General features: G+C 37.0%; 1 protein-coding gene across 4 annotated transcripts in view; it reads right to left on the bottom strand.

Moving 5' to 3' along the window:
- Positions 1-13522, bottom strand: part of IRSp53 (Insulin receptor substrate 53 kDa) — an 85873-nt gene that overhangs the window by 27685 nt on the left and 44666 nt on the right. For 3 of the 4 annotated variants that reach the window (XM_076476139.1, XM_076476141.1, XM_076476140.1), the window contains exon 3: positions 287-379. The exons of the other annotated variant lie outside the window; for it this stretch is intronic. In XM_076476139.1, the coding sequence (XP_076332254.1) occupies positions 287-379 (93 nt within the window). The remainder of the gene's footprint in view (positions 1-286; positions 380-13522) is intronic. 4 annotated transcript variants of the gene reach the window in all.

Here is a 13522-nt window from a genome sequence, read left to right as displayed (position 1 = left end):
GATCAGCGTGTTCATATTACATTCACTTCATTACATTCTTTACTATTAACAAATGATGATTCTCAAACATCACACGTTTTATGGTTATTTACACTTAGCATCAGTTTCGTTGTGTACTGTGACCTAGTTTAGTCTGTTTCCAATCTCAGTGTGGTATTCACTAAACTTTCCTTTTTACTGAAGTTTTTTTTTTTGAAAATGTGAAGTCACACATATTAATAATTAACTTAAGTTTAGAGAAATCTAAAACTTTACGAAGTAACTTACTAAAAGGGCTTAATCTTACCTATGTCAGTACATCCTCCCCAGGTGCCCTGGTGGGCGCAACGTGCTAACTTCGTGATAGATTCCAGGTAAGATTTGGAGGCAGTTACTGCCCCTGAAACCAGAACAAAGTTAGTTATGATTGTCATTATGTTTTGGAAGAGAAGTGAATTAAAAAAACAAAGAACAGTCATGCTAGGTTCTTGAATAGGGCTATTTGACGGTCTGGGTAATAAACAGCAAGTTAGGTATATATTATTTCTTTTCGTTTTGTTTCATTACCAGTTTGTCACAAGTTACTACAACATACTCATAAATACTACATAGCATAACTTTGCGGAGTCGAGATGCGAACCACAGGCCATTAGAGTCATAGTCCAGTTAGGTAACCACTGGGTCACGGCCAGTTTTTAATTGACCACATTAGTTAAATGAGTAAAAGGTTTAATATATAATGATTTTTAATATAGAAGTCAGCAGTTCACATGACAACCACATTCGATGTAATTTCATGGTAAAACGGCACTTATCAAAACTACATTTTGAAATTATTTTGGCGTTTGTTGATAGTATTATACGTCATTGAATAGTAATCGGTTTTGGGGAGGGTATGTAAGAGCCCTTTCCGATCCAAAATATTCATACACTCAAATCAAAGATGTCTTCAGTTCAGGGACGAAGCTATCCCTTATATTTAATGACACTGGAAACAAAGGAATATGGATCAACTTAGGAAACTAACACGCAAAACATCGTATATCATTTTTTGTTGGGTAAAAAGTGGCATATTGTAACAGGTGAGAATCCATGAACATAAAGGTGAATGGCAAAAGACATTCAAGTTTCCCAGGCAACTGTTCAACATAATTAAGGTGCACAAGACACGTGTTGTTTTCACAAAATATCTTTTCATTTGCCACACATCTCATCCAGCTGCAGAGTGAAACGAGTATTCATATGAAGACATACTAGCAAAACATGCCTATAGATTTGTGTGTGACTGGATTGTTCAAATGGGTTCTTCTTCACAATAGATGGCTTATGGAAAGCCTGCAGGGAGAAGTGGTGTAGATTCGAGGTTACAGCTTTATAACAGAGCATTTTGCAGTAGAATCTACTATGAAGGTGCTGTGGTAAAGATGCATAACGGATGAAGTTACAAGCTCTAAAAACACGTGATGAGACTTGATTACTCTGTTACATAACATTGCGTACTCTAAGACAGACCGACACGTTATCTATTGGTTTAATTACTAATCCTCATCTACGTAACTAGCTTAGCTTGTTTTGATCAAAAGCTATTCACAAATACGCCAGTAAGGAAGTGTGTGTATGGCAGGAAGAATGATTATGTAACAGCGTGTGAAATTATTTAAAATTGTTTTTCCTGTAAGGATATTGAAGTGTCCAAGGTCTTGCTGATCTAGGTAAAAGTATTATTCTAAAAAGGTACTTTTAAAGAGTTAAAGTGCTTACATAGAACACTTGCTTGAAAATTTCTTTAATACCACATGTTACAATATTTTAAATTTATTCTTATACTTATCTGAATTGGTTTACCATAGGAGATTAGTGCTAGCATGGAGGCATTATTGGAATTATACCTAAAAATGTCGTCAAGTGTTGAGGCTCTCAGTTGATGATTCAATGCGTACTAATTACTACTGGTATTCTTAGAGTGAAAATGTATGTTAACCAACAACTACGTAAAATAAAGTTTGCATATCGTATTTTGAATTTTAACGCATAGCTACTAAAGGGCTGCGTGTATAAATATTCTTAATTTTGAACAGACAGACTCAAGGTTTGAATTGTTTGGTTGGTTGTTTAGTTTTTATAGGCACAAAGTAACTGGACTATCTGCGCCAAACAGCCGGTAAAAAGTAAAATTATTAAAATTTGGGAAAAAAGAACCAAAACAAAACAACGTTTAATTTTTGAATTAAAAACAAAAATAGCATTAAATCCAAATTTATATATAGTCTACAGCAGTAAGAGAAAAGTAATACAAGTTTTAAAAGACTTTTTGTAGTATAATTGTAATTATTATAATTCGCCAAGGTGACTAATGGATAAATTCAAACATCAGCATTACTCACCTGAAGTTGGCTTTTCCAGTTCTGGATTCGAGTTATTTGCCGTTACGGCCGTTTTCTAATTTCACATCGAACTAGTTGTACTTTAATTCGTAAAAAGGAATCGTATTAAAAAAAGGTTTAATTTATTAGTTAAAAACTTAGCGTTAAAAAGGTCAATGGCCTTTAAGAAATCTACAAACATTTGTAAGGTGGACAGTATCACCAATGACACTGTAACGTTATGGATAAACCTTGGGACAAAACATTTAAAATGGTGCCGTCATTGAGAGTCATAACGATGGAAAGACAGCAAAATGTGGCTCAATGTGACCCAAGTGTCACACCGACAATACATTGATGCGTCAGTCCCAGATAAAAGAAAACAATTAGTGAAAAAAACCGTGACCTATGCGTAGTCTAGTTAGGACAACTTCCTCTTTCCGATCCTTATCGTAACAAGGTGACCAAAGTCCAATAGAGGGGGTTCATTTGGAAAAGCTTGTTTTCACGTTGTTTACTCCAAGTCGATTGCCAACTGGTACAGAGTCGAGCCTTGAATACAGGACCGTAATCCATGTATGGAACAGGCACAGCAGTGGTAGCGCCAGAGCAGACAGGCTTAGCTGTGGTGTCGGCGAGCTCATTCCCACAAATATCAACGTGGCCTGGTATCCAGAAAAACTGGATAGAAGTAGATGTTAAAGAGAAATGGGCCAGTCGGTTTTGAATATTGGCGAGAATAGGATGAGAACTGACGTGAAGTAAATCGGTGTAAATGGTACAGTTTGTGTACTGCATAACTTCTATGCGATCCAGTGAAAGTGAAATGGCGTACAATTTGGCAGTGAACACAGAAAATGTAGAAGGGATTCTTTGTGCAACAACCGAATCACGACAAACCATGGCAGAGCCCATAGAGTCACCTGATTTCGAATGATCTGTATAAATTGGAATGGAAGGATGGTACCTTCCTTCTTCAGATGACTTAAAGGTCACATCTGGGGATAGTAATTAGCCATGGTGGGATGGGCTGATCTGTAGATACTGCTTTGTCATCCAAAGGTAGACCCATTTCATCCAACTGCACCTGGATTCGAAGGCTCAAAAGGAACAATGACAGACTATGTATTATGAAAACGTGTGGCCCACTGAGGAAGGAAAACAACATATGGGATGTTGTGGTAAAGATCGAAGTTTTGAAACATACATTAAAGACAGTTGCAAACGATTAAGGTATAAAGGGGGTTCATTAGACTCCGTGTACAAACTCTGGACTGGAGAAGTGCAGAAGGTCCCTGTGCAGAGCCGAAGCCCCTGATGGTGAACAGTGTCCAACATTTTTAAGGCCGAGGTTCTGGCAGAGCCATAGATCAGAGCCCCATAGTTAAGTTTTGATCGAAAAAGGACACGATGAATTTTTAGCATGGAACAGAGGTGGAAGGAAGGACACGGAGGATGTTGAGTGCCCTTGTACACTTGACATGTAGCTGCTTCATATGTGAAATAAATGTCAGCTTACGATCAAAGATAAGCCTCAAGAACTGTGCCTCGGGAACCACAACTTCACCAATGCAAAGTTCATGATAATGGGGTGGATACCCCATTAACGGCAAAAGTGCGTGCAAACAGTTTGTTGTGGTCCAATTCGGTAAATGTTCGAGGGAAGTCTATAGCTGCCACTCAATATATCTCATGTTTGACGATTGACACGAAATGTGGAAGTCGTCGAAAAAGAGACCGTTTACAAATGTATGGGGTAGTTGTCCACTGATGGCATTAATCTTTATAATGAAAAGTTTGACATTCAAGTCACAGCCCTGAGGGGCTCCAAGTTCATGTTGTAAAGAATGTGAAAGTATCGAACCCACATAGACCTGGAATTAACAAATGTTTAATAAATATCGGTAGATTGTCACGCAACCCACATAAGTGGAGGTCTTGCAAGATGCCATACCTCCACATTGTATTATAAGCTTTCTCAAAGTAAAAAATACAGAAACAATATGTTGTCGCATGAAAAAGTCTTTCCTGATTGAGGTTCCAGGCTGGATCAGTTGGTCCATAGTGGAGCACCGTCTTCGGAACTCGCATTGAGTGGGTGAGAGGAGGTTGATTCAAGGAACAAAACAAGACGAACATTAACCATCCTAGTTTGAAGGAATCTTGAGATCCTTCTTAGGCTTAAAGAAAAGTAGGACAATATCATGGCACCATGCATCAGGAAAACATTCTCCTGCCAGGTCCGGTTAGAAACAACCAGAAGGCAGGAGAGAGATGGCACACCATCTCGTAGTGAATATCATCAGGTCCGACTGATGTACTTTTAAACCAATAAAGAACACGTTTAAGTTCCACCAGTGTGAGGGGGCGTATTATAGTCACAGAGACGATTAATCCAACAGGAAAGAGGCGATCGTTCTTCCTGTGTTTTAATGGCTAAGAAGATGGGGGATGAAGTAGAAGTGCTAGCTAGATATACGAGAATAGCTTTCGCCTAGAGTATTGGCGATGCTCTGCATTAGCAACTTCCTAATCATCAGAAAACAAGATCAAAAGGGAGACAGAAGTATACTGGCTACTAACCTTTCGAATTTTGTCCTATATGACTTTAGAATTAGTGATAGAAGACATACTAGAGGTGTATTTAATCCAAGACTCCTTCTGGCTTTGGTGTCTGACCTGCTGAAATGCAATACAGTTTAAAAATGTGGGATACCTACGAAAGGTATATTCTAAGTCCTTTTTTAAGCTTTTATTGTCATGTGGCAGGCAGAATTTCACGAAGGACGAGGATAGTGTGGGAAACATGTTGAGGTTTCAAGAATACACCTAGACAATACAGTCAGCTACTGCTACTCGGTGGCAGGATCAAATTTCGATAGACCAGTTAGCCTGGTCCAACTTCCATTGAGGCAAGCGGGTCGGATGGCATTAACCACGGCCAGTCTCTCTCAAAATGATATAAAAATGATCATTGTCCCGTGGATTACTGTCGACCCTCCAAGAAAAGTGAAGGGGAGCAGATAGAAATATAGCAATAAAAGACTGACTAGGTGCATGAAAATAAGTATAATAACCAGTTTGAAATTAGAAGGGTTGTGGTCCAAGAGCACATGCTCTGTAGCACGATCCCTCCCCATCAATACTAGCACCATCCCAGAGGGGATTATGACCATTAAAATCCCCCAATAGTAAAAAGAGGGATGTTAATTGCTCAATGAGGGCATCAAGGTCTGAATGATTACAGATCTCTTCAAGAGTCAGGTAGAGAGAACAAATAGTGATGGTACAACCCAAGGAAACCTCAATGGTGAACCAAGTGACAAAGACAGGGTGGGTACATGCTGATCAACAAGCAATGCCACCCCACCATGCACTCGCCCATCACGCGACCTGTCGTTTCTCTACAAGGAAAATTGCAGGAAGGGTGACTGTATCAGCAGGTTTCAGAAACGTTTCCTGTAAGGACACACGCACAAGATGGTAGGAATCAATCAAATCCTTAATGTCAACTATATTTGATCGAAAACTTCGACAGTGCCACTAGATCAGAGTGGCCATTTTTATTTATGTGAAGGAGAATGTGGCGGGGAGACCTTCTGTTTGCGACCACGTTTTTTCTTTATTGGACGAAGATCTATCAACCTCCATGGATCCTGCCCTGGGTTGAGTAGGCAGGCCTCTGTATGTGGGCAAAGATTCCAATGATCGAGGACGTGAACGAATGGTCGATTTACTTCTCGGGACTGCAGAAGAGAATGGGCTCGAGGAAACAATTGAACCTAAAGAAAGTGGAATTGAGCAGTCACTGGAAAGAGAGGTAGGGACAGAGATAGAAGTACATCAACTTTTTCAATTATGGAGAGCACAATATTCTTAAGATATTCTGCAAACGACTCTGTTGGAGGTATGGAAAGATCTGTCTTGACTCGCACTGTGGTAATGGAATAAAGTGCAGCAGCATATGTTTAAGATGGAGTTGGGGACAATAATTTCTGAGCCTCTGGGTAAGTGATATTTATTAACAGTCTTCAAGTGTTGCACCTCTTTCTATTGTACCCATTTAGGGCAAGAAATAGAGTAAGACGGGTGTAGGCCACTACAGTTAACACAGTGTGGTTCCAGGTTGCACTCGTGAGTGTCGTAGGTTTTACTGCTACAACGAGCACATAAAGAACCACAACATGATGCTTATGAGTGACCAAACTGCTAATACTAGAAACATCCGAGAGGATTAAGAATGTAAGGCCGTACCTTGCATTTCAGATAACCTGCTTTGACTGTGGCAGGAGGACGTGGTGATGTAAATGTTAATATCAAAACATTGGAAGAGTCCATAATTATCTTTACGAGTGAAGATTAAGCACAGCGCAGCAACGCCTTGGTTGCAGAAACCAGCGAGGACTTCCGACCCAGGAATGTTCTTTAAATCCCTCTCAACTATAACTCCTCTGGAAAAATTCAAAGTTGTATGGGGAGTAACCTCAATGGATACATCCCCAATGACCTTTGATTTGGTTTGTTGTGGTGAAGATGTTTCCACCAAAATGCTCTAGAGCAGAATTTCTTTACTGACTTTGGGAAGCCAGAAAGTTCCTCTAATCCCACTTTGGGAAGCCAGAAAGTCCCTTTAATCCCTTTCAAATAATAAAAAAAAATAGAGACATCTATACCAAGGATTCCTCAGATAAGGAATGGGAACTTGGAAAATCGAGGTATAGAATCTTCTGCGATATTGACTGTACAAGAGTCGTCCATGCGTGGTCGTTTTTCAATTTTTTTCAGTTTTATTTATTTTGTCAGAAAGAGAGGTATCCATAATAAACAAGCTACATTTCAGTGCTCAATGACCCCACCCGCCATGGACCCTGAGATTACGAGTCGAGCGCCCTAACCAACTAGCTAAAGACTCGAGGAAAGGCAGCCAGTCAACAGCGCTGACCGCCACATCTTGGGGCACTCATATGGAAGTATATTAAGATTTAACAGTCTCCCCAATAAATGATCCAAAGTGAGGTGATTGTACTCAAGAGTATATTTCATGTTATTATTTTACATGAATCAAGTGTCACGTCAGTTAGATGATATACTCAGGAAAATAAATCCTCATGTCCCACTGTCCCCCACTCAACGTAACACATTTTTAGAATTTTTCCTTTTTTATATACCTACAAAAGAGTCATTTTATCAGAAATTGTGCTAAAAGTTCACAAATAAATTAAACGAATACAAGTAAATAGACTCTCATGGTACAACTGAGAATTATTACATAGATAGTTTTTACTTTTCCTGTATATTGGTTTACTAATTGCACACAATTCAAATTATTAATTTATAGTTTATAACTATGTTATAATCTACGTAATGATACAACGAATAGCTTTATTGCTTTGGAAGTTTTTTTCTGGTATACGTAGTTACTACACAGTCCTTAATTTGTAAGTTCTGATCTATAGTCACCACACAGCTTAAAGCTTCATTAATTTGTAAGTTCTGATCTATATAGTCGCCACACAGCTTAAATCTTCATTAATTTGTAAGTTCTGATCTATAGTCACCACACAGCTTAAAGCTTCATTAATTTGTAAGTTCTGATCTATATAGTCACCACACAGCTTAAAGCTTCATTAATTTGTAAGTTATGATCTATAGTCACCACACAGCTTAAAGCTTCATTAATTTGTAAGTTATGATCTATAGTCACCACACAGCTTAAAGCTTCATTAATTTGTAAGTTCTGATCTATAGTCACCACACAGCTTAAAGCTTCATTAATTTGTAAGTTCTGATCTATAGTCACCACACAGCTTAAAGCTTCATTAATTTGTAAGTTCTGATCTATAGTCACCACACAGCTTAAAGCTTCATTAATTTGTAAGTTCTGATCTATAGTCACCACACACAGCTTAAAGCTTCATTAATTTGTAAGTTCTGATCTATAGTCACCACACAGCTTAAAGCTTCATTAATTTGTAAGTTCTGATCTATAGTCACCACACAGCTTAAAGCTTCATTAATTTGTAAGTTCTGATCTATAGTCACCACACAGCTTAAAGCTTCATTAATTTGTAAGTTCTGATCTATATAGTCACCACACAGCTTAAAGCTTCATTAATTTGTAAGTTCTGATCTATATAGTCACCACACAGCTTAAAGCTTCATTAATTTGTAAGTTCTGATCTATATAGTCACCACACAGCTTAAAGCTTCATTAATTTGTAAGTTCTGATCTATATAGTCACCACACAGCTTAAAGCTTCATTAATTTGTAAGTTCTGATCTATAGTAGTCACCACACAGCTTAAAGCTTCATTAATTTGTAAGTTCTGATCTATAGTCACCACACAGCTTAAAGCTTCATTAATTTGTAAGTTCTGATCTATAGTCACCACACAGCTTAAAGCTTCATTAATTTGTAAGTTCTGATCTATAGTCACCACACAGCTTAAAGCTTCATTAATTTGTATTCTGATCTAGTCACCACACAGCTTAAAGCTTCATTAATTTGTAAGTTCTGATCTATAGTCACCACACAGCTTAAAGCTTCATTAATTTGTAAGTTCTGATCTATAGTCACCACACAGCTTAAAGCTTCATTAATTTGTAAGTTCTGATCTATAGTCACCACACAGCTTAAAGCTTCATTAATTTGTAAGTTCTGATCTATAGTCACCACACAGCTTAAAGCTTCATTAATTTGTAAGTTCTGATCTATAGTCACCACACAGCTTAAAGCTTCATTAATTTGTAAGTTCTGATCTATAGTCACCACACAGCTTAAAGCTTCATTAATTTGTAAGTTCTGATCTATAGTCACCACACAGCTTAAAGCTTCATTAATTTGTAAGTTCTGATCTATAGTCACCACACAGCTTAAAGCTTCATTAATTTGTAAGTTCTGATCTATAGTCACCACACAGCTTAAAGCTTCATTAATTTGTAAGTTCTGATCTATAGTCACCACACAGCTTAAAGCTTCATTAATTTGTAAGTTCTGATCTATAGTCACCACACAGCTTAAAGCTTCATTAATTTGTAAGTTCTGATCTATAGTCACCACACAGCTTAAAGCTTCATTAATTTGTAAGTTCTGATCTATAGTCACCACACAGCTTAAAGCTTCATTAATTTGTAAGTTCTGATCTATAGTCACCACACAGCTTAAAGCTTCATTAATTTGTAAGTTCTGATCTATAGTCACCACACAGCTTAAAGCTTCATTAATTTGTAAGTTCTGATCTATAGTCACCACACAGCTTAAAGCTTCATTAATTTGTAAGTTCTGATCTATAGTCACCACACAGCTTAAAGCTTCATTAATTTGTAAGTTCTGATCTATAGTCACCACACAGCTTAAAGCTTCATTAATTTGTAAGTTCTGATCTATAGTCACCACACAGCTTAAAGCTTCATTAATTTGTAAGTTCTGATCTATAGTCACCACACAGCTTAAAGCTTCATTAATTTGTAAGTTCTGATCTATAGTCACCACACAGCTTAAAGCTTCATTAATTTGTAAGTTCTGATCTATAGTCACCACACAGCTTAAAGCTTCATTAATTTGTAAGTTCTGATCTATAGTCACCACACAGCTTAAAGCTTCATTAATTTGTAAGTTCTGATCTATAGTCACCACACAGCTTAAAGCTTCATTAATTTGTAAGTTCTGATCTATAGTCACCACACAGCTTAAAGCTTCATTAATTTGTAAGTTCTGATCTATAGTCACCACACAGCTTAAAGCTTCATTAATTTGTAAGTTCTGATCTATAGTCACCACACAGCTTAAAGCTTCATTAATTTGTAAGTTCTGATCTATAGTCACCACACAGCTTAAAGCTTCATTAATTTGTAAGTTCTGATCTATAGTCACCACACAGCTTAAAGCTTCATTAATTTGTAAGTTCTGATCTATAGTCACCACACAGCTTAAAGCTTCATTAATTTGTAAGTTCTGATCTATAGTCACCACACAGCTTAAAGCTTCATTAATTTGTAAGTTCTGATCTATAGTCACCACACAGCTTAAAGCTTCATTAATTTGTAAGTTCTGATCTATAGTCACCACACAGCTTAAAGCTTCATTAATTTGTAAGTTCTGATCTATAGTCACCACACAGCTTAAAGCTTCATTAATTTGTAAGTTCTGATCTATAGTCGCCACACAGCTTAAAGCTTCATTAATTTGTAAGTTCTGATCTATAGTCGCCACACAGCTTAAAGCTTCATTAATTTGTAAGTTCTGATCTATATAGTCACCACACAGCTTAAAGCTTCATTAATTTGTAAGTTCTGATCTATAGTCACCACACAGCTTAAAGCTTCATTAATTTGTAAGTTCTGATCTATAGTCGCCACACAGCTTAAAGCTTCATTAATTTGTAAGTTCTGATCTATAGTCACCACACAGCTTAAAGCTTCATTAATTTGTAAGTTCTGATCTATAGTCACCACACAGCTTAAAGCTTCATTAATTTGTAAGTTCTGATCTATAGTCACCACACAGCTTAAAGCTTCATTAATTTGTAAGTTCTGATCTATAGTCGCCACACAGCTTAAAGCTTCATTAATTTGTAAGTTCTGATCTATAGTCACCACACAGCTTAAAGCTTCATTAATTTGTAAGTTCTGATCTATAGTCACCACACAGCTTAAAGCTTCATTAATTTGTAAGTTCTGATCTATAGTCACCACACAGCTTAAAGCTTCATTAATTTGTAAGTTCTGATCTATAGTCACCACACAGCTTAAAGCTTCATTAATTTGTAAGTTCTGATCTATAGTCGCCACACAGCTTAAAGCTTCATTAATTTGTAAGTTCTGATCTATAGTCACCACACAGCTTAAAGCTTCATTAATTTGTAAGTTCTGATCTATATAGTCACCACACAGCTTAAAGCTTCATTAATTTGTAAGTTCTGATCTATAGTCACCACACAGCTTAAAGCTTCATTAATTTGTAAGTTCTGATCTATAGTCACCACACAGCTTAAAGCTTCATTAATTTGTAAGTTCTGATCTATAGTCGCCACACAGCTTAAAGCTTCATTAATTTGTAAGTTCTGATCTATAGTCACCACACAGCTTAAAGCTTCATTAATTTGTAAGTTCTGATCTATATAGTCACCACACAGCTTAAAGCTTCATTAATTTGTAAGTTCTGATCTATAGTCACCACACAGCTTAAAGCTTCATTAATTTGTAAGTTCTGATCTACAGTCGCCACACAGCTTAAAGCTTCATTAATTTGTAAGTTCTGATCTATAGTCACCACACAGCTTAAAGCTTCATTAATTTGTAAGTTCTGATCTATAGTCACCACACAGCTTAAAGCTTCATTAATTTGTAAGTTCTGATCTATAGTCACCACACAGCTTAAAGCTTCATTAATTTGTAAGTTCTGATCTATAGTCGCCACACAGCTTAAAGCTTCATTAATTTATAATTTGCAACTGAGTTTTGATCTACGTCGTTATTCTACACACGTCAGTTAAGAACAGGTATGTGTGTTCTAATTTTACTTTTAATTATTGATGTTTCATTGAAAAAACAGGTTTCAATCAGTAATGAAGTCATTAAAACGGTAACTGCCACATGTATGGCCAGTCCAACGAAAACGGTTTTCTCTCCAAGTGAGCCCCTATAAGTTTAGGGACTTAAAACCCTAAAATCCGTTGTCTGATTTCTATCCTTTATGCAACTTTTGACTTTCTTATTTATCTTATTCCCCTTGTTTATATATATAAACAGTAAAATTACATTACTGTAATGTTTTACCTTAATTAAAAAACAAAACAATCTAATCTGACTACTTTTTAGTTTAAGAAACCTGCAACATTGTAAATAAATAGGTAAAACAGTTGTCGACTTTACCGATATCATTAAAACATATGCTACATTTTTAAACAAAAATATTAATTATAATTTATCACCCTCTGCGCCTTTGAAAATGTCTTCTCGGCAAATAAGCAACGCTACTTTAAAAAAATAGGCTGTAGGGGATAAAAGTGAATTACTATAAAGTTATAGAAAAACGAGCGACCTTTCCTGGGTACTGACTTTCACAGATAATGACTAACCTGATGGTTTAACTATTTCTCTCTTCGTATAGAAGTTGTTTTATTAGCATTTTCGCACAATTTCAAGAAGGAAGGAAGATAAGGCTTGGTAATAGCACTTCAAGCAATAATCACGACATTCGTGGTCGATACAGTTGGTTTTTAATGATACCTTGATTCGTATCCCTCTCTGGTTTACAGACATTAAAAAAAACATCATTACAGCCCTTTAATACTATGATCAAGATCCATCTAGAACCGTCTGACCGCTGGTGAAGATGGCCAACGATTTTTCCATCTGTCTGACCATTGGTGAAGATGGCGAACAATTTTTTCCATCTAAAACTGTCTGTTAAGTGTGGTTTTTCTCTTTAATCAGTTCAGTCGTTTCTTCATTAGACTTACTGGTTATGTACGTTTTGTTTTTGGTGGTTATGATTCATCACTTGTGAAACAAGCCTGGAGCTCTTCTCACCAGGAGGCCGTCTTTATGCGAGTGAAATTATCCGGCGAGTAGCAAGTGAAAATATCCTGTAATGCTAACACAAGAAACAAGGATCATTTTTCCGTGTATGTGTGTGTAAAAAACGGATTGTGAAAGTTTGTAGCATATGAAAGCACCATTTCTTACAATTAAGAGTTCAGTACTTAGAAGTCACACCATTTCTTACCTAAGAGGATCCAATACTTGTGATCACACCATTTCTTGCTAGTATTATTGTGTTCTCATTTAAAATTAGCTAATGACAATGCAAGTGATTTTGTACTTATGTAATTAAGTGAAACGAATTTGTTTTCCAATTTCTGCTCCAAGAGAACAAACAAACGTACGTAGTTTGTTGCATGAAATAATGACGAACGTTTCTATCTGGCAGGGCACGACGTGGGAAGAAAACCCTCACCATGTCATTTAATTAAAGTCGTGCCCGTCACGTGATGACGTCAGTATGTGGCCCGAGGGACCCTAGTAATTGGATTTGTGGTATGCGGCGAAGAAGTCAGAAGACGAGAAGGCCGATGTTATGTGAAGAGACGAACAGTTCTGTGACTCGATCTACTTGAGTGCATCAACATTGTCTGTTCCCGTTAGACCTCGTCTGATAAATAAAGGTCGAAACAAAG

Source organism: Tachypleus tridentatus, chromosome 13 (assembly GCF_004210375.1).
Source record: "Tachypleus tridentatus isolate NWPU-2018 chromosome 13, ASM421037v1, whole genome shotgun sequence".
NCBI lineage: Eukaryota > Metazoa > Arthropoda > Merostomata > Xiphosura > Limulidae > Tachypleus > Tachypleus tridentatus.
Note: the sequence above shows the minus strand (reverse complement) of the source record. Positions and strands in the feature narration are given on the sequence as shown.